Source organism: Nannospalax galili, unplaced genomic scaffold (assembly GCF_000622305.1).
Source record: "Nannospalax galili isolate Female #2095 unplaced genomic scaffold, S.galili_v1.0 scaffold106, whole genome shotgun sequence".
NCBI lineage: Eukaryota > Metazoa > Chordata > Mammalia > Rodentia > Spalacidae > Nannospalax > Nannospalax galili.
Genome location: NW_008354872.1, coordinates 419,091 through 445,809, shown reverse-complemented (window position 1 = coordinate 445,809; position 26,719 = coordinate 419,091). Strand labels below are relative to the sequence as shown.

Sequence of the window (26,719 nt, the reverse complement as noted above, 5' to 3'; positions counted from 1 at the left end):
CGCAAAACCGGGGCGCAGGGAATGCACCCCATTCGGGCAGGCCACACCCATGTTCGCTTCCCCTCAGCGCCGCAGCTGAGAGCTCCTAGACCAGCATCACCAAGCGGGAAGCCCACTTCCTCCGTGTTAGCCTATCAGGAGCTGGTCCTCACGTCGGCGATGCCCCCTCCTGTTCTGAGCGGGCGCAGAGAGCACCCTGTGGCTAGGAGGAAGCTGTGCGGCCTATCCAGCGCTAGGCGGGACCAAGCATGGCTCCCCAGCGGGTCAATGCCCCGCCGGCTTCCCACCCAGAGCTTGATGGCCCGCCCCGCCCCAGGGCAAGGTTTCGATTCCCGAGGAAGCCCCGCCTGGCTGCACTGCAGAACGGGCAGCGGTGGGCACTACGAATGGCTAGCTGGACGCCGGGAGCACCGGGCCACTCAGAGCCCGACGGGGCGCGTGGCTGGCGCTGCCCGGAGCACAGCGAACGCCTGGCCGAGCTCTTCTGTCTGCGCTGCGGCCGCTGCGTGTGCGCCCTGTGCCCGGTACTGGGTGCGCACCGCGGCCACCCAGTGGGCCTGGCGCAGGAGGAGGCGGCGCGCGTGCAGGTGGGAACCTCGGAGACACGCGCAGGTGGGGGGGTCTTGCGGGGCGGGAGTTGAGCACCAGTAACGGTCGAAGGGAGCGCCAGCCTGAGGTCTTACTGCCGGTTTCCAGTTAGGACCTGGAAACCCAAGGCGGCCTTGAGGTTCCCTAGATAGTAAACCCAAAATCAGAAGGCAGAGGTTTAAGGAAGGGTAAAGGTGAGACAAAGCCACCAGCTAAGCTTTAGAACAGAGGGTTGGGGACTTGGAAACTCAGGCTGCTATCCAGATGTCCTTGACCTCTTCTACCAGGCCGACTTTCATGCCGCTGCTATGGGTTAGAAGACCTGTGGTGTAATAAACACAAACGAGGCTAGCCTATGCTACATAGCAAGACGGTCTCAAAAGACCAAAAGGGAAGGGGTGTTGTAGAAAAAGAAAATGGTCGTGTGTACATCGGCACTGGAATTCCTAAACAGCCATTCTGAGCTGGGGACCACGGAGGGCTTGCAGTTGACTTGCCCTCTCTCATACCTTGAACTCCGCTCCTCCCTCCATGCAAACACACCCTTGCCCGCTCTAGCAGCTAGCTGTTATTACTACAACAATTTATAGATAACAAAAGGAAGGCTCTGGAACAAGAGTGAGGACCCCACCGATAGACCTGACTCCTCAGAGCTGCTTCTCATCTTGAAATGGACTTCTGCTCCACCCTGACTGGATTTGTTCAACTCTGGTCAAATCCTTCCTCTCTGGACTTCAGGAAGGCAAGCTAGCGCCAGACCCTGTTGTCTCCACAGATCCTATTATACCACTTCTGTCTTCAAGAAGTCTTCTGAACTCTGCCCCATAATACCTTCCTTTCTACCCTCCCCCAACTCCAAGTTGAAATCAGGCCTGTGGGAGGACAATCTGGCTCTTGGAGTCCTGGGTTCCAGTTCTGCCCCTGCCCGCAGAGCCTGCCTTTTTGATACCCATAAAATGACTATAATAATAAGTAATAATAGCTCCTTATATGCTGTTATTTGGAGTTCCACGGCTGCTTTCCAGACCTATGACCCAAAGGTCTCCCTCAGCTTTCTATTTACCTACCAATGCGTCCACATACACACCCCCACTCTTTCACCTACCCATTCACCTATCATGAATCCATCAAACTCTTCTTTAGTATGTGCCTTGTGCCCCAAACGAAGTCATGGGTCAGGTCCTCCCCTGGATGGGTCACCTGGCTGGTCAGGGAGAACAGACAGTAACAATATCATGTGGTAAATACCATACCAGGGAGCCCAAGGCCATGTTCAATGAGGGCCAGAGAAAAGACAGAACTAGGAGCAGGAAACCAAGGAAGATTTCCTGGAGGAGGGACCATCGACCATGGCCTTAAAGGATAAGTAGGGTATCACTAGGTCCAAAGATAGAAGTACCTGCTGGGCCCTTGAGCCACCACAGGCAGGAACTTAGGCATCACCGTGGGTGAGCTTGTGCTCTGGAAGCTGAGGCTAAAGCTTATCTTGGCTTATGACCAGTCTCCTGCCTCAGCTTACTCTTTCAGTGTGCATATGGTAGCAAATGCTTGTTGGAAGGTAAAACTGGAAAGTAGCCTGTACTGAGCATGTACGTTGGCCATGCACTCTGTATGTCTTATTCAGTCTCATGGCAGCCCTGTTTGCAGTGAAGGAAATGGAGATTTAGACAGGCCAGGCTGCAAAGCTGGGCTCAGACTGAGCTTGCTTCTCACTCTGTGGCTGGGGCTCCTGCCAACTTGTTTGGGACTTCTAGCTCTTCACTTGAAATTGGCATGCCCTAGCAATCCAGTTTGATTCAGAGTCCGGATATCTACCCACCCCTGTTCCTATGGGGAGACAAGAATCAGGCCCAGGTACCAAGCGTAAGGCCAGCAGTAAGAAAGACTAGGAAGGACATGTGGCCACTCTTGTGAGGGTAGGAGACCCAGAATAGGCATTTTAAAAAATAGCAACTTGAAAAAGCAGACATGGAAGGTAGGAAACAGACATCCAAGCTAGAGGCATACCAGATAAAGGCTTCAAGCTCAGAGAAGAGGAGTCTTAGTTCACCCTCCACCTAACCACATAACTTTGGGTAAACCACCTACCTTCAGATCCTCAGGTATGTGTACACTAAAGAATTCAGGAGGCCCAGGTATAGTGGCACATACCTTTAAAAGCAGAGGCAAACGGATCTCTATGAGTTCAAGGCCAGCCTGGTCTACATAGTGAGTTCCAAGCAAGCTGGGGCTACAGGGAGACCCTGTGTCAAAAAGACTAAAAAAAGAAAAAGAAGAATTCAGGAGTGAGCCGGTGAGATGGCTCAGTGACTAGAGGTGCCTGTTCCAAAGCCTGAACACCCGAGTTCAATCCTCAGAACCCATAATGGTAGAAGGAGAGAATGGACACCTGAAAGTTGTCCTCTGACCTCCACATGCATGCTATGGTATGAGTGCCTCACCCCCTGTACACATAATAGGTAAAATGTAATTAAGGAAGAAAAAAAAGGTGAGCAAAGATAAGAGCTTGTCATCTCAGAAGTGACTATGTTTCCATTTTCCCCGAATGCCCTCACAGAAACTCATCCAAGACTGTTTAGAGCATCTGGCAATCAAGAAACAGCAGCACACTGGTAACATAGCCCAGATAGAAGATGCCGGGGAACGGCTGAAGGCAAGTGGATGCTTCCTCCCCAGATGCAAATGTCCACACTTCCCCCAGGACCTAAGTGTCCCCTAGAGTGAAGCCTGGGGTAAACAAAAAGACTAACCTCAAAGGAGATGTCAAGTGGGTGAGACTTGATGTTTCTGTGACTTAGGGGGTCAAGTCCCAGTCTTGTATCAGTTGTATCTCTCTTTGAGAGGGACCAGTCCCCCATCTTCCTCCCTGTACCCCAATTGCCTTAGGCAAAGAAAAACAGCTTACAGAACAGGCAAACAACTCTCAAGATTTTCCTTGCCATAAAAGAAATGAGTATAAATATAACCTATAAATATGCACCTCTTCCATACATTATTTTTGTTGTGGGACTGTGGATTGAACCCAGGAACATGCCTACATGCTAGGCAAGTGCTTTACCTCTAAGCTCTATCTTTCCAGTCCTCCTTTTCTTTTTCATTAAAATCAATTTCTGCAAAGTTTCTTTAAAGTTTTCATTAGCATATTCTAATTATACATAATAGTGGGCTTCGTTATAACACTTTCATACATGTGTATAATATATTTTGATCCTATTCCCTCCTCATTACCCTCTCTTGTCCCCCTCCCACTGTTTTCCTTCCTCTTCCTAACTAGCCCTCCTTTGTGTGTATGTGCCAATTAATTAGGGTTACTTAAAGGAACATGAGTGATGGGTTATTTACAGGAACATGGGAAACTTTTATTTTGAGACAGGATCTTATTAAACTGATCAAACTGGCCTCGATCTTTCTTTCTAGATCAGGCTGGCCTTCAATCTATGATCCTCCAGAATAGTTGGGATTATAGGCCTTAGCTACCAAGCCCAGCTGAATGATTGTTTGATGATTGATTGATTGATTGATTGATTGATTGATTGATTGATTGATTGAGACAGGGTCTCAGCTTTCTTGAGTTGCTAGGATGTTGGGCCTGGATTACTACCACCCCACCTGGACTAATAGATTCTCCTGAGATTTTTCTTTTCTTTTTTTTTTTTTTGTCTTTTTGAGACAGGATCTCCCTGTAGCCACAGCTGTCCTGGCATTCACTATGTAGACCAGGCTGGCCTTGAACTCACAGAGACCTGCCTCTGCCTCCCAAGTGCTGGGATTAAAAGCGTGCGCCACCACACCGAGCTTCTCCCGAGATTTTTTTAGTAGAAAGTTGGGTCTGACACTGGGAGTCACCATTTTGACTGGAAATGCTTTGTCTTCAGGAACCTTCCGTATGAACTATGCTAGTCCCTTTCCCTTCTTGGCCTCAGCTAGTCCCTCCTTTCAGTGGAGACTAGGGTAGAAGACCCTCGGTCTGTCCCACAGAGGGCTCTGTAAACCTGGGTGACCACACAAGGCAGAAAGCAGACTGGCTTTGGTCACCACAGTAACTTCCGAAGGCCAGGTCCTCAGCAGTGCGGGGCTGGGGTAGAGCTGGAAACCACTACATGCTAACATTCAGGAATTGACTCCCTGTTTCCTAACATCCATTATCTGTAAGGATAACACGTTCCATTGTTCTTTGGACTTTTACAGGTCACATCTGTGTCCCTAGCTTAATTATTAATAGTGTCTCTCACACCTTCAAGAACAGGAATGGCCAGGCATGGTGGTGTCTGCCTATGATCCAGCACTTGGGAAGCAAGAGGGTCAACCCAAGTTTGAGATCAGTCTGTCTATATAGCAAGTTCTAGGCCAGAGCCAGGGGGCTAAATAGCAAGACCATTCCCCTACCACTACCCAAAGAAAACCATAAAAGGGCTGGCAAGATGGCTCCTGGTGTGAAAACACTTGCCACACAAATCTGACAACCTGAGTTCAATTCCCAGATCCTGGAAGGAGAGAACTGCCTTCCAAAAGTTGTCCTCTGATCGCCACACAACATGCATATATTGTTCACATTCATCATCCATACACACACAATAATAATAAAAATTACTTTAAAAAAATGCAAGGCTCTGGGCTCAAGAAGATAAATCAGCTCAAAACGACGTCGGCAAGTGAAAGCTGAAAAACAGTTCTTGCCAAGAGATGGGGCGGTGCATGGCTGCTCGGCGTGAGGACCAGCTTGTGCCTACAAGTCCACTGCCTGTAGATCTGTGAGCAGATATGGTTTGGAGGTCCCCAGAGAGAGTTAGGAGCAGTGTGGTGGGTCAAAGGTAAGGTGCAGGGCAGGTTTCAGCAACTTCTAAACTTTTACTTTGAAATAATTACAGATTCACAGGAAGCTGCAAGTATCCTGTTTCTTCTCTCAGTTTGCCCCAAAGGTTACTTCCTGTCCTACAATGCCAAAACTCAGAACCTGATAGGATCTAAGTCAACTTGGGTCTACATACATTGCAGTTTGGGTTTTTGTTTTGGTTTGGTTTTTGTGGGTTTTGATGTTTTAATTTGTATTTTTATGTGTATGAGTGTTTTGCCTGCATGTATGTAAGTGCACCCATTGTACATTTTAGCCTGGTGTTGGTGGCACACACCTGTAGTCTCAGCTACTTAAGAGACAGAGACAAGCTGGGCATAGTAGTACATGCCTGTAATACCAGCACTCTGGAGGCAGAGGCGGGCAGATCCCTGTGAGTTCAAGGCCAGCCTGGTCTACATGAGTTCCAGGCCAGCTAAGGCTACAGGGAGACCCTGTCTCAAAAAAAACCTACTGAAGCTTCAGCTCTTCAGTTCCTTTGACTTTCCATTTTAAATTTAGAATGATCTTGTATATATATCTATAAGAGTTTGTTAGGATTTTAATAGGAATTGTGTCAAATTTGTGTTTCAATTTAGGGAGATTTGATATCGCTTCTGTGTTGTCTTCAAATCCATGAACATGGTATATGCCTTGGTTTATTTAGATATCTGTTTTATCAGTGTTTATAGCATTCAACATATTCAACATATATCATTCAAATGTGTAACACATTTTTAGCTAATTCTAAAAGGGTTTATCCTTTCAGAAGTGTTGTAGTTCTTTTCATATTATAATGGGTTTGTTGTTTGAGACAGAGTGGCACCTCATAGCACTGACTGTTCTGAAACTTGATATGTGTGTAGACCAGATTGGCCTCAACCTAGTGACAGTCTTACTGTCTCTGCCTCCCAAATGCTGGTGAGTATAAGTTCACCATCAAATGCCTTTTTAAAATTTGCCAACTAGTGCCAGGCGTGGTGGCACACACCTTTAATCCCAGCACCCGGGAGGCAGAGGCAGGCGGATCTCTGTGAGTTCAAGGCCAGCCTGGTCTACATAGTGAGTTCCAGGACAGCTGGGGCTACAGGGAGACCCTGTCTCAAAAAGACCAAAAAAAAAAAAAAAAAAGTATGAAAGATTTAATTTTAGCTCATGGTTTCAGAAGTGTCAGTCTATAGACCTCAGCTCTATTGATTCTGGGTGTGTGTCAGAACACCATGTCTGTAGGAGGTTGTGGCAGAGGCTTCTTACCTCATGGCAGCAGGGGGACAGGGAGTGACAGAGACAAAAAGATAGGCCTGGAATAAGATAAAACCCCTGAGCCCACACCCATAGTGGCCCACTTCTAGCTAAGCCCCACATCTTTTTATTATTTTATGTGTGTGAATATTTTGCCTCCTGTAAGTGCACCACATGCGTACAATGCCCCTCAGAGGCCAGAAGAGGGTGTCAGATCCCCTAGAACTGGAGTTACAGGCAGTTCTTAGCTGCCATGCAGGTGCTGGGAACCAAATCCAGGTCCTCTGGAAGAACAGCAAGTGTTTTTAACCGCTAACCCATCTCTCCAGCCCCTAGGGCCCATATCTTAAAGTTTCCAGAACTTCTCAAAATATAAACAGCATCTGGGGACCAAGACTTCAATATTTGGGCACAGAGATGTTCTGAGTGTCAATAGTTCCACATCTGGGTTTATATTTTGCAGTTCCCTGAATTTGGACTTCAAGCTTGCACAGTGTCAGCTTGTATGTTTATTTTGCAGGTGACCCGAGGTAGATGTCTAACTTTTCCTGTTGCTGAGGCAAAACGCCCTGACAAAAGCAACTTAAGGGAGAAAAGTTTTATTTTGGTTCACCATTCAAGGCCATAATCCCTCATGGCAGGGAAGCGAAGGCAGCAGGCGCTGAAGCAGCTGCTCACATCACGTTCACAGTGAGGAAGCAGAGATGATGTAGACATGCTGCTGCTCAGCTCCCTTTCTCCACACACAGCCAGGAGCCCAGCCAGGGAATGGTGCCACCCACAGTGGGCAGGTGTGCCCACCTCAATTAGTACAATCAAGACAATCTCCTACAAGCCAAGTGATTCTAGATTCTGTCAAGTTGACAGTTAACACTAACACTGTGGTTGACCAGGTTCCTGGGCTTTTCACAGGCCAGTGAGTGGAGCTTTCTGCTCCCTAGTTTCCAGATGGAGCCGCATTTTGTGGCCCTGAGCTCTCCACTGGATGGCTAGGTCCAGTTCCACCCCTGCCAGGGTTACCAGTTTCAACTCCTGTCCTGGCCCCTGACACTGAATCCCTTCTTTGTTTTTGATACCCAAGAATTTCCTTTTGCTTTGAGCTTGGTTCATTTTTATGTGCCTAAACAGGAAGCAGGATATTCCATGCCAGCTCCTTTACTTTTATTTACTTATTCATTTATTTATTCATTTATTTATTTATCTTGCAGAGCTCAGGATTCAACACGGCCTCATGCATGCTAGGCAAGTGCCACAATCCAAGCTCTCTTTCTCCTTTATTGACCAAAGCTACATGTCACTGAGCACCTCTGTGTGAATTGTGTGTGTGTGTGTGTGTTTGTGTGTTTCTGGAGATTCAAGCCAAGGATTCACATGCTAAGCAAACACTCTATCACTGAGTTACATTCCCAGCGTCTTTAAAATTTTTTTGCTTTAAGGCAAGATCTTGCTAAGTTACCAAAGTTGTCCTTGAACTTCCTCTGTAGCCCAGATAGGCCTTTACCTTGTCTCAACCTCCCAAGTAGCTGAGATTACAGGCTTGAACTACCAGGTCTCACCTATAAATTTGTTTTGCTTTGTTTTTTAGATAGAGTCTCCTATAGCTCAGGTTGGCCTTGAACTCCTTTTCTTCCTGCTTTTACCTCCCTAGGGATGAGATCAAGGTATGTTCCAATGGCCTGTGAATTTTTTGTGAACTGTCAGGTTTTGTTTTTTGTTGCTATTTGTTTGTTTTAGACAAAGTCTAGATATGTCGCTGAGGCTGGCCTCCGAATTCTGGGTTCAAATGACCCTCCTGCCTCAGCCTCAAGCCTTATGAATAGTTGAGACAGCAGGCATTGACCACCATATAGAGCTCTAATGACAGTTCTAGATAACAGATATTATATTACATGCATCTACCATGATTCAGCAAGCCATATTCCTAATGTTGGTTAGGTAATTTCTGGGTCTTTCCCTAACACAAAATAATAGAGTAGTGACCATTTTTGGCACCTTGATTTATTTCCTCCAGGACACAGTCCTAGAAGTGACACACCTACAGCAGGCACAGGCATTCTGTTGAACTATAACAGGTGTCATTTTGTGGCAGAGAGGACTGAGCAACCATGACGCTCTGGACTTGCAGGCCAAACTGGGGAAAGGCCATTAGCATGGAAAGTGATTTATGGAGCAGGCTTTGTAAGCAAATCAATAAAGGTCAGACATGATCCAAAGTCTCTTGTGCAGAAGCCAGTGAGAAGCCTAGACAACCACTGGTTTCCATAGGAAAGTTAAGGATGTGGCCTTTAATCTCAACCCACACCCATTTAGGCTGTGTGCTTTCCTACCGTGCTTCTTTGGAGGTCAATGCATGCAGGTGGCAGATGACCCCACAGTCACCTGCAGCCCCAGGTTTCCTCTTAAACTTGTACTAGATGATGAGAGGCCAACGCTATTCTTTCCCAATCTTCCAAACGTGCAGTGAGGTTTGTTATTTCGGTTTGGTTAAGGATGAGATTTTACTACCGTATGTTTCCCGGGCTGGCCTTATAGTCTGTGTGTGTGCAGATGAGTGTGAATTTGTGTGCATGTGGAGGCCAGAGGTCAACTTCAGGCATCTTCCTCAGCCCTTATTTTCTCTCACTAAACCTGAAATTCACCGGTTTGGCTAGTCTGGCTGACCTGCCTTCCAATTCCAATAATCAGATTCTTGGCCAGACTGGAAATGGGGAGGTGAGGGTGTGGACAGGTTGTGCTGCCGACCTTGACCATGCCATTGGCCTCTACCACACTGCTGGGCACAGCTACCTCTCCACTCCCTCCTGCTGCCCAGGGCCACTATAACTAAAATGATCTAGGTGGTCAAGGTTGGAGAGCCCACCTCACATTGGCAGCAGGGCCCACCAGAGGCCACAGGGGGGTTACCCAGTCATGCCTAGTGTACAGGAAGCAGCTCCAGGCCTTCTCACAGGCCCCTCCCACCTGCACAGGACCTGGAGAAAGCATCCCTTTTGCTAAATCCCTGCCCATCCTGACCACGGTTTCCTGGCTGGTCAGGTTCTTTCTCTCCCATAATCCTTAGGTTCTTCTCAACCAAGCTTCATTGGGCGCTCACCCAGCCCCCTGCCCTGCCCTGCCCAACCCAGCTCCCAACCCAGCCACTTCAGTCTGGGATCTGATTTCAGCTTCCCTCCATGTGACCCAACCTGGCAGACAACATCTCAATCTCTCCCCCCCTTTTCCTTTCTCTCTGCCTCCCTCTCCTCCCCCTCTTTCCCTTCCTCCATTCTTCTCTCCCCTCCCTCCCTCTCCTCCTCATGCTCTTTTCCTTCTTCCTGTTTCCCTCTTTCTCCGCACCCCCCCACACACTTTGTACCCTCCTTATGGGCTTGCACCCTCTCTACTGGACTCTTAGCAGCTCCTCCTGTACTGACAGCCCTAGCAGGGTGCAGTGTCATTAAGCTTCTTTGGGATATTCATGACAAAATGGATCTTCAGAACTGGCAGGCACCCAGCCCAGCTGGAAGGAGCTATCACTCTTTTCAAAGGCCTGGTTTACTCTGTGGCCTCCTATACGTGTTTATCACTCAGGGGTTTGGAACAAGAGTTTTCTCCCATCCATAAATCAATTGGGCCCAACCCTGCTTACTTTCTGAGATCAGACTAGATCAGTCCCATTCAGTGGGACATGGCTAATGAACCAGAACACACTTTCCTCCCTTCCTTTGGTCATTCAATAAAGGTACACCGGTAGGCAGGTACACTGACTGTCTATAGCCATGTTACAAATAAGGCCATAGGCTGAGCTGGTCTCAGAAGCTAGCCATTGCTTAAAGCCTTGTATAGGAGATACACATAGAAACTCATCTCCCATCTCTTCCCAAATCACTAGCTGTTCTACGAAAAAAAGTGCACGGGGACATGGATAGTGACAGTGCCTATAATCCTACTATTTGGCAGGCAGTGACAAGAGGATCAGTGTTTGAAACCAGCCTGGGCTACATAAGCATATCCTTGTCTTAAAAAAAAAAAAAAAGCTGGGCGTACTGGCACACGCCTTTAATCCCAGCACTCGGGAGGCAGAGGCAGGAGGATCTCTGTGAGTTCGAGGCCAGCCTGGTCTCCATAGCGAATCCAGGCCAGCTGGGGCTATAGGGAGAGCCTGTCTCAAAAACAACAAAAAACAAAACAAGCAAAGGGGTGCTACCATGCCTGGCAACGTTCGAAGTTTTTAACATCGAAACAACAGTATACTATAAAACCATATAAAATGGATGTGGTGGCACATCCCTTTAATCCCAGAATTTGGGAGGCAGAGACAGATGGATCTCTGAATTTGAGGCTAGTCTGGTCTACACAGCGAGGTCCAGACTAGCAGGGCTACACAGTGAGACCCTGTCTTAAAACAAAACAAAACAAAAACAAAAAAACTATTTCTCCATACATTTCCTAGTGGGATGTGAGTACTTGTTTTGTTTTTTTGTCTTGTGGGGTTTTTTAGACAGGGTCTCCCTCTAGCCACAGCTGACTCAGAACTCTCTATGTAGACCAGGAAGGCCTCCATCTCACAGATTCACCTGCCTTTGCCCCACCCCCACCCCCTGGAGTATGGGGATTAAAGGCATGTGCCACCATGCCCAGCTCTAAAGCCTTAGTTTTTATGAGTTACATTTTGTATCTTGTTGACCACTTTGCTGGACTCTGTAAGTGTTATGATGTTTTTCTTGTCACTTATTCTGTATTTCCTGGTTGGCAAACGTATCGTCTACAATTGACTTATTTTTAGGCTCACGCAGAGGCAAGTAAAGGCTGGCTGAGAGAGAAATTCACACAACTCAGATTACTCCTTGATGAAGAGGAAGTACTGGCCAAGAACTTCATCGATAAGAAGACACAGCTTGCTCTCCAGGATTACAGCGAACAAGTGGAGTCTTGTGGGAAGGAAATTGAAGCTGTGGATGATCTGTCCAACAGGGTTTGGGCCATCAGCCAGGAGTCCAACCCTGTTCAGCTGCTACAGGTACAGCTGTGGTTCCTGATCTTACATCCACCTCCCACTACCCACAAATCCACCTGAGTTACTGTGGCATTGAACATGGCATTTACACACCAGACACCTGCAGAGAAATCTCCCTGATCAGTGTGAAGGCTTTCAGAGGATACACACACTGTTAGAATAATATATATCCTTTTAAAATCTGTTACATTTATTTATTCAGGTGCACATGTGTGAGTGTAACATGGCAGGAATGTAAAGCTCAGAGGACAACCTGTGGAGTCAGTTTTCTCTTTCTACCTTGTGGGTCCTGGGGATTAAACTCAGGTTGTCCGGCTTAGCCCGAGATGCCTTTACCCATCAGAGTCATCTCACTGGCCCAGATAACATGTGTCTTAAGCTATAAATAATGCTACCAACTATCATTTCCCAGGGTTCCACAGTACAAGCATTTTATTAATCTTAACTCTAATATTTGCTAGGAATCTGGGATACAGCCTGAAATAAGATGTGGTGCTCAGGGAAGTAGAGGGATTCACTTGGGACTCATACACTGTTAAGATCAGATCCTGAGTCTGGTCAGGAATGGTGGTATACATTTGTAATCCCAGCACCTGGGAGATGGAGGCAGGAGAATCAAGAGTTCAAGGTCAGCCTGGGTTCCATTTAAACGCTGTCTCAACAAAACAAAACAGAACCCACATCTGACTCAAGACTCACAAGTTACCTTACCTGGCTCTCTGCTTATAGTCTTAAAAATTATGTATGCAGAGTGTGGTGGCATACACCTTTAATCCCAGCACTCCTAAGGCAGAGGCAGGCAAATCACTGTGAGATCGAGGCCAGCCTGGTCTACATACTGAGTTCTAGGCTGGCTGGGGCTAAGAAGACCCTGTCAAAAAAATAAAATATTTGTTTTATGTGTGTGTCTCCACCTCCCATCTCACTAACAGTACTGCAGATGGATGCTACTGACTACTGTGTTTGGCTTTAGGTAGGCTCTGGGGATTTGAACTCAGTTCTGCACGCTGAGCTCGGCACAAGCTTTTACCTACTGAGTCAATTCCCCAAATCAAATCTTTTGCTTTTGATTTTTGAGACAGGGCCTCATGGAGCCCAGATTGGTCTCAAACTCACTATGTTGCCAAGCATGACCTTGAACTCTGGATCCTCCTGCCTCCACCTCCTTCCTGAAGAGATTCTGGCATCCTAAAACAGTTCCTGTGCTTTGTGCTTTTTCTCTTTCTCTCTTGGATCACAACTACTGATATTAATCACTCATCTTTCCTTCTTCTGTTTATTTACAGTCCTATCAAGACCCTCTACAGTGCCAGGCCCCCTGCTGGAGATAAGGTGCTCACAATGGTCTCCCCATATGCTCAACAGTTATCTATAAGCTAGCTCAAGCTCTGTCTAGGGAGACAGAGTTAGGGCTGATGGTACAGCTGGGTGTAGGGAAACAAGTGGGCTTCTATGGAGGCACTGAGCAGAGAGGCTGTCCCTGCACAAAGGCACTCCTGATACCCTAAGGGCTTGACCGTCTGGGACTCCGATGGCTTGAGGAGGGGCAGGGGTGTAGGAGGGCTAGAGCTGGGTCAGGAGTTCAGGGTCAGCTAATAAAGGGCCTTCAGTGCCCACCCTCAAGTCTAGATTTTGCCCTGTAAAGAGATTTGGGGGAGGGACGTGTTGAATGAGGAACAAAAGCCTTGACAGGGTCAAGCCAATACTATCCAAAGGTCCTGTGGTCACAGGAAAGGGTCTAAACTGTGGAGGTCAGGGATGAAGGCTGGATGGGATATCGGGAGGGACCACAGTGTCCAGAGAGAGATGATAGTGATCTGGACCTCAGTGGGGCATTGGGGAAAGAAACAGGCAGGTTTAGAGATACAGCCAGAGAGGTCTGGAAGTGGGGAAGAAGTAGAGAAAATTCTAGATAGTGCCTGGGCTTCTGGCTTGAGAGATGCAGAGATGTGTGATGTGAGACTGTTCTCTTGAGTCTGCACAAGTGGGAGGCAGATGTGATCTATTTTTTTATATTTTATTTTTATTTTGTGTGTGTGAGTGTATTGCCTGCATGTATGTAAGTGCACCTATGTCATGCGGTGCTCTTGGAGGTCAGAAGAGGGCATTGAATCCCCTAGAACTAGAGTTACCGATGGTTGTTAGCTGCTACGTGGGTACTGGGTATTGAACCCAGGTCCTCTGCAAGAGCAGTCAGTGCTCTTAACCATTGAGCCATCTCTCCAGCACCCGATGATGTGATCTATTTAATTCACTCATTTATTTAATTTGTTTGTTCCATTAATTTAATTTACTCATTTTATCATATATATATGTGTGTGTGTATGTGTGTGTGTGTGTGTGTGTGTGTGTGTGTGTGTGTACTGGGTTTGAACCTAGAGCCTCACACATGCTAAACCATATCCTCAATCCCCTTTTACTTTATTTTCATTCACATGTGAGTACATGTATGTGATATATTCGAACTTGTGTGTGCAGGTACACACGTCCCTCATGGTTGTATGAAGGTCGACACTGGTGTCTTTCTCAACCACTCTACCTTATTATTTTGTCTCCACACTGTACTCCCACCCCTCGTGTTGGGGTTACAGTCCCATGCCCCAGCTTTTACATAGATGCTGGGATCTGGACTCAGATCCTCAAGCTTACAGCAAGCACTTTACCTACTGAGCTACCTCTCTCATTTATTATTTATTTATTGAGACAGAGTTTTACTATATAGCACTGGCTGGACTGGAGCTCGCTATGTAGGTTGGACTGGACTTGAACTCACAGAGATCCCCCTGCCTCTGCCTCCTGAGTACTGGGAGTAAAGGCATATGCCACCACAACCAGCTATTTATTTTAATTGTATGTGAACCATTTATTCTAAGCATTATTTGTGTGTTGTGTGTGTATGTATGTGTGTGTCTGTGTGGGGTCTCTGTGTGTGGGGTCTCTGTGTGTTCAGGCACACAAGTGCCAAGGCATGCATGTGGCGATCAGAGGCCAGCTCTCAGGAGTCGGTTCTCTTCTGCCGCCTTGTGTCTAGGTATTGAACTGAGGTTGACAGGCCTGCCTGCAAGGCCCTCTACCTGCTGAGGATTTTTACCCACCCTGGTATCCAGTGTAGCTAAGTTGGCTTCCCACTTCCTCCGTAGCCAAAGATGACCTTGAACTTCTAATCCACCTGCCTTTACATCTCCATTGCTGGGATTACATGCATATATCATCTTTCCTGGCTTATTTTGTAAATTTTGGGACAAGGGTTCATTAAGTTGCCCAGGCTAGCCTTGAACTCACTCTCTAACCCAGCAGACCTTGCACTTAGGATCTTTGTTTCAACCTCCAGAGTAGCTGGAATTGCTAATGCTCTAACTTCCTGGTCAGCTCCACTCCAGCCCTCTGAATGGGACCTCAGCTCTGGTTCCCAGAAGAATGAGAGACCCTTTGGTTTCTAGGCTGGGTAGGGCTTGCAGGCCATTCACCAAGTCTCTCCCAACATACAGCATCCTGCCAGGAGGGACCTACCTCTGCCCTTAGCTGAGAGCCAGGCCACCCTCTCTGCTTCCTGGGGCACCTACCCACCCATCCCTGCTTGGGCAGTTCTGTCCACTGACCAAGGCCTGTTCACCTGGGGTTCTGCCATCTTCCAGCTCCTTGACCAGGACAGCACTTTAGGAAGTGCAAAGTTCTTACTGCAAATCCACTGTAACTATTTTAAGGAAGAAAGGATATTGTGACCAAGCACTAGGTCACTGACAGGGTCCCCCAGGATGGTCAGAGTTGGGAGAGGAGACCAGGCTATAGCACTGAAGTCTGGACCACAGTTGGGTTGTGTATCAGTGCAGGCACACCACATCTCTGCTGAGCAAGACACAGACCCAGGACCTCCCCACCTCCACTGTCCCCAAGAACTAAACTCTGCAGTCACCGCCTTCCCCTTGCTTTCTAATCCCAGCCTTGGCTTGAGAGTCTCATCATACGCCTGCACCCAGCATCTTGGCTTCTCCTTAGCAAAGCCACAAGACTCAGGAGAAGCAATAAGGGCAGGACACAGTCCAACTCAACCTGCTTAGGGCCTTGGCTTCCCCCCTGGAACAGGGGTTCTAGCTGCCATCTATGGACAAGCCCTATGGTCTCCTTCCCCAGTAGACCGACCCTCCACTCTCACAGCATCTGTGCACAGGAGAACCAAGAAGTGGCGGGGGGGCAAACTGGGGGCAGGGCAGGCGGTGATTCCTACCTCCATCCCTTGTAGTGTAGCCTCAGTGTACACAGAAAACAGGGAGCAGGGGAGGGAGGGGAGAAGAGTTTGAGCGTGGAAGACGGGAGAGAGGAGTCGGGGAGGGAAGGGAAGGGAAGGGAAAGGGGTAACCAACAATTCCATGTGCCTTCCATCTCAGGCTCCCAGAACTATCCTGACCGTGTGTCTCCCACCCACCCACCCACAGGCATATATAGCCACCAAGCCAGAGATGGGGCAACAGATGAGCTCCACAGAGCTGGGCCACCCTATGCCTCTGTCCTTCGAGCCTGTCAAAATCTTTTTCAAGGACTTTGTGGAAGCCATACAGAACGCCTTACAGACGCCAATGGACACTCGCCTGAAAGACAGTGAGTTGCTCTAGGACCAGTTTTGAGTCCTCACTCCCTATGTTAATTATTTTTCTTGCTGCTGTGACAAAATACCTGGCAAAAGCAATTTAAGGAAGGAAGGATTTATTTTGGCTCACAGTAGCTGGGTGTACTCTAGCATGACAGGGAAGGCATGGTGGCAGGAACCACAGGTGGCTGGTCACATTGTATCAGTGGTCAGGAAGCAGAGAGAGGTGAATGCTGGCACTCAGCTCATTTCCCCCTTTGTATTCAGTCTGGAACCCTAGCCTATGGACTGGTACTGCACATAATTAAGATGTACCTTCCCCATATAGAAAGTCCTACAGATCTGCCCAGAGGTTTGTTTCCATGATGATTCTAAATTCCATTAAGTTGACAAGATTAACCAAAACACCCTTCTTCCAGTTACCCAGAGCCCCTTAGCTCAGGGATAGCAAAGGTTGGCGTCTTTTTTTGGTCTTTTTGAGACAGGGTCTCCCTGTAGCTGGCCCCGGAACTTCCTGTGTAGACCTGGCTGGCCTTGATCTCACAGAGATCCACCTGCCTCTGCCTTCCAAGTGCTGAGATTACAGGATTTAAAGGTCTGTGCCCTGCCTGGCTCCAAAGGTTGGTATCTTAAGTGTTTCCCACACAATGCCATTTGCTGGGTGGTTAGGAGATGCAGGACCTAATCCATTTTTTTTCCCCTAGTACTGGATATGGATCCTAGGGCGTCAAGCATGCTAGGCAAGTGCTCTGCTTCTTAGATACATGCCCAGATGTCTTTTTATTTTGAGACAGTCTCAATTAAGTTATTCAGGCTGACCCTGACCTTTCAAGTCTTCTGCCTCAGTCTCCTGAGTAGATAACAGGTGTTTGCCACCATGCCTCACTCCAACCCACCTACCCCTAACAAAATTTTTTTATTACGTTTGTGTGTGTGTGTGTGTGTGTGTATGTGTGTGTAACTGAACTCAGGTCATCAGTCTTAGCAGCAAGTGCCTTTGCCTACTAAGCCACCTCCCTGACCCTCAACAATTTTTTAAAAGATTTTATTTTGCCAGGCATGGTGGCATATGCCTTTAGTCCCAGCACTCGGGAGGCAGAGGCAAGCAGATCTCTATGAGTTCAAGGCCAGCCTGGTCTACATAGTGAGTTCCAGGCCAGCTGGGGCTACAGGGAGACCCTACCTCAAAAAGACAAAAAAAAATAGTTTTTATTTTAATTTTATGTGTGTGTTTTGCCTGTATGTATGCAAGTGTATCACATGTGTGCCTGAGGCCTGCAGAAGCCAAAAGAGGGTGTCAGATCCCCTGGAACTGGAGTTACAGATGGTTGTTAGCTGCAATGTGGGTGTTAGGCACCAAACCCAGGTGCTCTGCAAGAGCAGCTGGTGCTCTTAACCACTGAGATAACCACTGAGCCATCTCTCCAGCTTAACAATTTTCGATGTCATCTCCTATGCTTCCTGAGCTGGTGTCCTGCCTGCCTCTCTCCAACCTCCATCGTCTGCCTATGTCACTTTCAGGATGTGACCACACCAGGAAAGCCTTCCTAGATGACTCTGGCTCTCTCCTCTCCCTCCCCTCCCCTCTGCCTTACCGCCTCCAGGACCCTTCTCTGTGACCTGCCTGGGGCTTCACAAGATGGACCCATTGGTCCCTCCTCAGCCCTCATACATGCCTGGAGGGCAGTAACCACTTGGGGTCCAGCTCTAAGGTGCACAAAGGGTCGGACACAAACCAGGTACTCAGAAATCCCTGTCGCTCATTCCTTCATTTGCTCACCTCCGTCGTGATGAGTCACTCTGAACACTGACTGCACCCATTATGTGCCAGGCACAGAGGCACAAAACAAAGCTAGTGCTTCTGCAGTGCTCACAGCCCTCTAGGGGTTAGACAGACAGCAAATGTGTCTAGGGAGGGACCCTAGCTCTGGAACCTGCGTTGTTACCTAGGGCAATGCGCCTGATTTTACAGACCTGTTTTCACATCTTTGTGATGGAGTTCCCTCTGGTGAGGCTGCCATAAGAAGTAAATGAGTTCTTGGACCTATAGGTTCAGGCATAATGAGTGCCATCTAAGAGTTCACTGTTGTCATTGTTGCTGGGCTGTGCAGTGAAATGTGTTCAGGCAAAGGAAAAAGCCAAGTGCAAAGGTCCTGGGGGTGAGGTGGAAGTGAGCTTGGCATGCTGAAGAAGCACTAAAGGAGGTACTTCAGAGGAATGGATATGGAGTGGAGAAGGACAAGGAGGGCTGGTGGGGGGGTGTGGGTAGGTCAGGAGGCTCAAGGGTTTGAGCATGAAAAAGAGAAGGAAGTTTTCTGAAAAGGGAGATGGCACCTTGTGTATGGGGAAGAGAGTGTTTGCACCTGCTGGGTGTGAGAAGTGTGAGCTTCCTTGTGCAGATCTCACACAGGTAATAGCGTGGATGATGCTAGAGTTCTGGGTAGGGGGATGAGGCCTTTGCCTACTTTTACGCCATCATCCATAGGCTATGGTGATGAATGAGTATGTGAGGGTGCTGGGGAGGGAGGAGGGGCGCCTTTAGATGGCTGGGAACTAGGCCCTGTGGACAAGACCCAGGGAAGGGCAGGCAGAGGCCCCAGGGAGGCACTTTCTAAGAAGCCCTCTTGCTGGGACAGCCTCCCATCCTTTTCGCTTTCTGAGAACTGGACCTCTCTGCAAGCTCAGGTTCTGTGTGACAGATTAATATTACACAGTTTAATGCTTTATTATACAATAATAATGGGTTTTATATGACATTTTCATGTATTTTTAAATCATATTCACCCTCCATTACCCTCTCCTGTCCCCCTCTCCCTCAGGCTGATCCCCTTCCTCTTCCCAACTGGTTCCCCCTTCCACTTTCATGCCTTCGTGTGTGTGTGTGTGTGTGTGTGTGTGTGTGTGTGTGTGTGTTAACCAATGAGTTTAGTTGGTTGCTTACAGGAGTGCGGCCAACTTGCCAGTGCTTACACCATTCAAGAAAATGTCTCATCCTCCCCGTGGAAGGACTTTGGAAGTTCCCTTCTATCATGAATCACATCCACTGCTCAGAGTTCCCATCAGTTAGATTTTTTTTTTAGGGTTATTTATTTATTTATTTAAATTGTGTATATGTATATATGCCTCTGAGAAGAGAGCTCTAGATCCCTTGGAACTGGGATTACTGGTGGTTGTGAGTCACCTGATGTGGGTGCTGGGAACTGAACTCAGGGCCTCTACAAGAGCAATACACTGTTCTTAATCACTGGGCCATTTCTCCAGCCCCCAGTTAGGCTTCTTGCTGAGCACCTTCCTCCTGGTCCACTCTGCTTCAGTCCTCAGTGCTCAGCACTGTATGAAAGCTGAGGCTCTCACCTGCCTGCCACCAATGACTTGCTGTCCTGCTGGAATTTTTTTCCCTGTTTATTTACATATTTTCCTAAATTTGCATGTAATTCTTGGGGAGCAACTTTTGTCTTGTTTTTTGCTGTTTTTTTGTTTTGTTTGTGCTACCTGCATGATCCAGGTGCTCATGTCTCACATTTCAAATTCCTTACAGACATAAGATGCCAGCTCTCAGGCTTCCCCAGCACCAAGCCAGGCACTGTGCTGAAAATCAGTCTCTCACCGGAGAGATCTCTCTTCTTGAAATGTAAGACCTGGAAGTGGAGAGAGGGTAACAGGGTGGGGAGCCTGTGTGTTTTGCCTGCATGTATTGTAAGTGCACTATGAGTGTGCAATCCCTGCAGAGGCCAGAGAGGGCATCAGATTTCCTGGAACTGGAGTTACAGTTGTTAGCTGCCATATGGGTGTTGGGAACCAAACCCAGGTCCTCTGCAAAAGCAGCCAGTGCTCCTAATTGCTGGGCCATCTCTCCAGTCCCAAGTACACATTTTTTAAAACAAACCTTTGAAAATAAAATGCAAAGAAAAACACACATAACAAAGGAGTGAAGCTGACTCCTGTAAAAGAAAACATTTCTGAACCTCCTTCAGACCAAGAAATTGAAAATTCTAGAAGCCTTCCCCAAGCTCCCCATTTGCTATCCTCTAAGGAAATCTACTGTTCCAAACAACTTCTAACTCTATAGGCTAGGGTCACCACTGAAATGCTCTGGATATTGTTCAAGGGTGGCTCATGAATATATCAGTAAGTTTTAAAAGTAGTTCCCCTGAGCACACCATGGTATGATAATAGGAAAAAGTACAGAGTGCCAAGTTAAAGGCTAAAAAGGTCAGTAGTCCGCACACTCGAGTCTTCACAGTGAGAGGATTACCTTTTCTTTTTTCTAAGACGGTCTCACTGTGTAACTCTGACTGGCCTGGAACTTGCTATGTAGAACAGGTTGGCCTCAAACTTAGAGATCTCAGTCTGCCTTTGCCTCCCGAGTGCTGGAATTTGCCTGTGCCACCACACCCAGAAATAGGATTACTTTAAACTTTTTTTTTCTTAAAGATTTATTTTATTTAAAATGTTCTATGTATGTATTTGCACTGCAGTGTGCCAAGTACCCTTGGAGGTGAAAGAGGGTGGTTGATCCCCTAGAAGTCCCGTTACAGACAGTTCTTAGCTGCCATGTGAGTGCTGGGACCTGAACCCAGGTCCTCTACAAACAAGTGAACAGCAGGCACTCTTAACTGCTAAGCCATCTCTCCAGCTCCTTAACTCTTTTTTTTTTTTTAATTGACTGTAAATTTCATGGTCAAAACTCAAGCCATACAAAGGGTGCATAGTAAAACTGTCTCCTTCCCTCGCGCCCCGCCCGAGGCATCGTCCCAGGGGTAGACAGGGAGGCTTTCCGTCTCTCCTTTGGCTACTCCCCGGGTTCTGTGGTGCGCATCTGTGCCCGCGGGTGGGGGTGGGGGGGTGTGGTCCGTCTGGCCCCGCCCTCGGGTCGTGACTGACGTCTCCGCCTCCTCCGCAGACGCGCGCACGCCCTCGCTGGATCCCGACACCATGCATACGCGCTTGCGACTGTCGTCGGACGGCCTGACGGTGCGCTGCGCGTTCCTGGGCCGCCTGGGGTCGCCGCCCGCGACGCGCTTCGACGCGCTCTGGCAGGTGCTGGGCCGCGACTGTTTCGCGGCCGGCCGCCATTATTGGGAGGTGGACGTGCAGGAGGCGGGCTCGGGCTGGTGGGTGGGCGCAGCCTACCCGTCCCTGCGGCGCCACGGGGCCTCGGCCGCCGCCCGCCTGGGCTGCAACCGGCAATCGTGGTGCGTGAAGCGCTACGACCTAGAGTACTGGGCCTTCCACGACTGCCAGCGCAGCCGCCTGCGGCCTCGCCGCGACCCCAGCCGACTCGGCGTCTTCCTGGACTACGAGGCGGGCGTCCTGGCCTTTTACGACGTGACTGGGGGCATGCGCCACCTGCACACCTTCCACGCCAACTTCCAGGAGCCGCTCTACCCGGCGCTGCGGCTCTGGGAGGGGACCATCAGCATCCCCCGGCTGCCCTAGGCTTCCGAGGGCCGGTCCCCAGGCGTAGCTGGGGGCCACAGTGCTAGTTTGAAAGGTGGATGCCTCTCATCAGTTTTCCAGACCAGGTACATACACGCCACCGCCTTTAGTGCAGGTTCCTTAAAGGGACACCCCCACGGGCGAGAGGTCTTAGCCAGAACGCAGAGCCTTCACGGCCGTGCAGCGCATACAACACCCCCACCCCCGACAGCATGTGTGACTGAATCGCCCCCCCAAAGTGGCCCTTCATGTCAGGGGCCCCTTTCATCCACCTGTTCCCCAGCAACTTCAGCTTGCCCCTCCCTCCAGAGATTCTGTAAGGATTCCTCCCTTCCTACTCTGTACCTTCTCCTTATCTCCTACCCTAAAACCAGGGTGAGCTACCTGTAAATTCTCTTGGTCTTTTGGGAGTAGAAGGAGTTTCCCAGACAGTACAAAAACAAAACACGAAGCACACTTTCCCTTCGCTTCAGGTTTTTCTAGTTTGACTTTTGAGGACTTCCACGAAGCTCCTGTTGGTCTTTTTCAGAGATGTTCCAGCCAGAATCAAGTCCACAGTTGCACCTCTGAGCTTTGGTGGGCCCCCAATAAATAGGAAAACCGCCTCTTTGGCCTGTCTGCCTTTCCCCCAGGTTTACCTGCATCAGGAAGTCTTCTCCAAGCCACACACACAAAAGCAATGAATGAGTGACCACTGGCTACTCAGAATGGGCTGACCTTACAGATCATCCTACCCCACTGCCATACATTTGGGGAGACCATAGCTCCAAGAGAGCTGTCTTAAATGCCCTTAGTGACTCAGAGCTCAGCTAGGCCTGAGCCTAGATTGTCCACCCCCACCTCACCAGTGTCTGACTTGCCCCTGCCCAGCCGTTTGGGCCCAGGTTTCCACCTGGGAGATTTGACTCTTAAGATTAGGTATTGGAAAAGAATCAGCTCATGACTGTTGGCTAAGCAACCCAAGGTTGAATAGGGTCTGCATAGCTCCAGTCATCCCTGTTCCTCCCATCCCTCAAATCCAGGCCAGTTTTCTAGAACAAAGTGACAGAAATCAAGGGGGTCAAAGGAGCAGCACCTCCTTTGGAGAGACTAGTTCCTTTATGAGGGAGAGCTCCAGGTATCCACGATTCAGTTCAGAAGACTCAACATGCTACTGGTCAGTTCCCTGGTGGTTATGAAGTCAGGTTGCATTACAGCATCTTCTTGGGTGCTTGGCAAAAGGCCCTGAGAGGTGAGGAAGACCCAAAGCCCAATCCCCTTTCTGTTTTAAAGACTATTAGCCAGGCTTGGTGGCGCACAGCTTTAAGCCCAGCACTCGGGAGCCAGAGTCCAAGGCCAGCCTGGTCTGCATAGTTCCAGGACAGCTGAGGCTACAGAGAGACCCTGTCTCAAAAAGACCAAAAAAAAATAAGAAGACTGTATTATCTATTTTGAACCTTAGAAAACTGCCAAGCCAATAGTGTTAGGCTTTTAAATAGCACTTTAATACGAGGGCATCCCAAGTAAAAAATGAGGCAGCAGAGGGCCTCATTCTAACCAAATAAAAACCCGAGCTGGGTAGACATCTAAGGCACTAATGCCCTAGGAATCCTGAGTGAAGAGAAAGCTGAGAATGGCTCCAAGGTTAATCCTGACAGGATATTCTTACAAAAATGTCAGGTATACAATCACACAGACCAGGAGTGATTCCCACACCCGCCAACGCAGGGGCCAAGCCATGGTGGCTCTTATGATTGTATCAGGCTCTGTCACATGTAGTCATCCAACTATACTCACTTGGAGGTGTAAAACAATCCACCTGCACGAGGCAGAATGGAGACTCAAATGAGTTGATTGCCTGAGGTGACAGCTGCATTGGTCCGTGCTGTCCACCAGACTGTACTGTGGGGACCTCTTACTGCCGCAGTTGCTTTTTTCACTGCTTACCCAGGAGCTGATTCTACTTCTGGATTACTCTCACGGGGTTCTGAAATGAAACCTTATACCCAAGGTAGGCTTGTTTGGAGTCTAGGATTCGTGCAACAGAGAAAGCCGGTAGACTATAAAGTAGGAGGGCTGGTTCTGGGCAAGGCCTGTGCTAGCCAGAAAGCTAGTTTCACCCCATGACCAGTTGTGTGGCCTCAGGCTGGCTTTCTGTTGGTGGCTCCATATGTAAAATGTGGGTAAATGACCCTAAGTTGAGCCAGGAAGCTCAACTGAGTCAGAGCTTAGGAAATTGCCTTAAAAACTATAGTGTATCAGACTAGGATCTATTAGCATCTCTAAGGGAGGTCTCCTCTATCAGTGTTGGACAGCTGATACCCAGCTAATGAGTAGTGGCTACTCTCAGTGCATCTCCTTGGGATCCAAGTCCATAAAGTACTAAGTATCTTATGCTTTTGTAGAAATTCATTGATGAGGTAAATCACAAATTGTTTCCTTTGTAACCCATGGCCTTGCACATGACAAGCTCTATCATTGAGCTACATCCCAGCCCCAGCAGTTTGGTTTGGGGGTGTTTTGTTCCCCCTTTGGTAATAAGAAACAAGCTTAGTGAAGACCAGCCCTGAGGGAAATGGAGGACACCTGTCTCAAATCTCTAGTTACCAGGGCCAGGGATTGCAAAGGACTATTACAGAATGCAAGGGGTTCCTACAAAACAGTAAAAAAAAAAATCACTGGGCTAGGCAAGGGCTGCTCTCCAGTGTGTTCTCTCCTAGACCACCCAGGGCCAGCCTCTGCGATCTGCCAGATACTTTGACTTGTTTTGGAGTTTTGAGTTCATGGCTGGCTGACACCATCCCAGCAAATGTTTTTGCTTTTGTCTTTGAGATAGGGTCTCTGTAGACCCAACTGGTCTGAAAATCACTATTGTAGACTAGGCTAGCCTCAATTCACTGAAATCCAGCTGCCTCTGCCTCCTGAGTGCTGGGATTAAAGTATGCACCACCACAACCAGCCTAACAAATATTTTTAAATAACTTTCTAATATGTGGTTTAATATGAACATTCTCCCTTGTAACTGTGTTCATTGGGAGTTTGTGTTGCTTCAGTAGGTGCATAGCTTCCAGGCCTAGATAAGACCTGGTTCCCCTCCCATCCCCTTCACAGCTTTCTTGCAAAAGCCAGCTGTCCCCAGTCAAATCTTCCAGTGAGGGGAGTTTGCCACTAGTGAAGATAACAAGTTATATTTTATCTTGTGGGTATGTGGGCCCCTTAAGTACCATGTGCGCATGTGACGATCAGAAGATAACTTGGGGAGTCAGTTCTTTCTACCATGTGGGTTCCAGGGATTGAACTCAGGTCATCCAGTCAGGGTTGCAATTGCCTTTACCTGCTGAGCTATTTTGCTGGCCCCTAAGTTCTAACATTCATGGAAGCAACCCAACTCCCAGCTGTTCCCATTCACAATGGTATTATGGAGCTTTTGGCACATTTGTGGTCATCCTTTAGCACCATAGAAGCCATGTGGCCCACAGCTTTTAGAGATTTCAGGGGCTCTCCTTTCCCTATGGTGTCATTTCTTCTGCCTATAATTCTATCTCACATGACATTGGCCTCATGATAGGGACTAGGAGGCACTAGCCATATTTCTGACAGGCAGGGGAAGGACCACTGATGATAATGATGGCAGGTACACTCAGTTTCTTCTTGGTCTGAGACAAAGCCTGGTCTCCAATCAACAGGGCCCCCTTTCCAGCTGACCAGTCCAGACCTGTTTAGGTTTGACCAGGGCCAGACCTGGACTGTCATTTGGAGCTGTAAACCTATCAGTCTTCAAGTTAACCAATCCAACATTAGGGAAGGGGACCCACCAATAATGCTTAAAAGGCTCAAGCCTTCCTAGGGGCTTTGGATTTCAGTTTGAGTCCCCTCTCCACTAGTGGAGGGTCTGTGTGAGTATATGTATGTTTCTTTAATAAAATTTGTTGTATGCTGTCTGAAATTCTTTTTAACTCCACAGTCCAAGCCGTCCCCTTGTTCCCCATGCACCACTCCTGCCAAACATTCACTTCAAAGGCTATGGCATTTCCCAAGCCTGTGCACATGGTTCCTCAGCCATTCAAGGCTAAACTAGCTATAGCTTCTGGGGTTTTCCCCTAGTCAATTTCCCTCAAGCTCCCACGACTGGTAACAGTGTGGAAGTGCCATGTGCTCAATCCTGCACTGCCCACCTGCAGATGCTTAGGCATGTCTTCAAAACCAGAGTTTCCCAACTGGAGATGGGCTTGGAGATGTGTCCAGGTACGGATGGATCCTTCAGCCCTTAGGGCAGCCTAGTAAAGTGGGTGGTACCTTTAACCCCCTATGCTCCTGGCTACATGCAGTCTGTAATTTACCAACACATATGTCACTTTCTTTTGCTCTGACGAGAGGTAAAGTCTAGACAGTAGCCTTCCATCCTCCCTAACACATGGCAGGCCTCTGCTCAAAAGGTGGGAAGCCCAGGGATCTTCTGAAGCTCAGCAGCACCGATTCCCATGCCACTGGGGAATTCAGCTCTAGATTTACAGGGCCTTTTTGGCATTCCAGGGTCCAGACCCTGGAAATAACCCCCTGGATCCTGTATATGTGACATACAATACTCCCAGGCCCAGGCCCTTCCTCCAGATCCAGTTCCTGGGGCACATCCCTTTGCTACCACATATATTTCATCTAAGTTCTGGATGTCTGTTCACATGTCACCTGTATTGCTTTTATATATATGGGTTGTTATGAGTTGGAGGCCAGTCTGGTCTACATAGCAAGTATCAGGCCAGCTATGACTGCATAACAGGACCCTGTCTCAATAAGACAGAAACAAAAACCAAAGAGGGATGGGGAGGTAGCTCAGTTGGAAGTGTTTGCTTAGTACATAGGAAGCCCTGGGTTTCAATCCCTAGCGCCTCATAAACTGAGTGTGGTGGTATACACCTGTAATTTCAGTGCTTGGGAAGTGGAGGCAGGAGGATCAGAAGTTCAAGGTCTTCAGATACATGGTGAATTCCAGGTTAACCTGGGCTATGTGAGCCCCTGTACAAAAACAAAAGAGAGAGAGAAAAAAAAACCACAGTAACAA

The 26,719-nt window shown here is 48.2% G+C and overlaps 1 protein-coding gene across 1 annotated transcript; it reads left to right on the top strand.

The window, feature by feature from the left end:
• The first annotated feature begins 201 nt into the window (after positions 1-201).
• Positions 202-25,599, top strand: Trim14 (tripartite motif containing 14). Its single transcript, XM_008851959.3, has 6 exons — positions 202-587; positions 3,146-3,241; positions 11,427-11,660; positions 16,091-16,253; positions 19,781-19,873; positions 21,146-25,599. Exons 1-6 carry the CDS (start codon positions 249-251, stop codon positions 21,679-21,681), a joined length of 1,461 nt encoding a protein of 486 aa, XP_008850181.1. The 5' UTR covers positions 202-248; the 3' UTR covers positions 21,682-25,599.
• Positions 25,600-26,719: the final 1,120 nt, after the last annotated feature.

What these genes read in the sequence shown, in the direction of transcription:
- Trim14 (XM_008851959.3), top strand. Translation starts at nt 249, where the DNA reads ATGGCTCCCCAGCGGGTCAATGCCCCGCCGGCTTCCCACCCAGAGCTT. An exon ending in AGGAGGCGGCGCGCGTGCAG is followed by an intron (nt 588 to 3,145) that starts GTGGGAACCTCG and finishes ATGCCCTCACAG; the next exon opens with AAACTCATCCAAGACTGTTT. An exon ending in ACCCTGTTCAGCTGCTACAG is followed by an intron (nt 11,661 to 16,090) that starts GTACAGCTGTGG and finishes ACCCACCCACAG; the next exon opens with GCATATATAGCCACCAAGCC.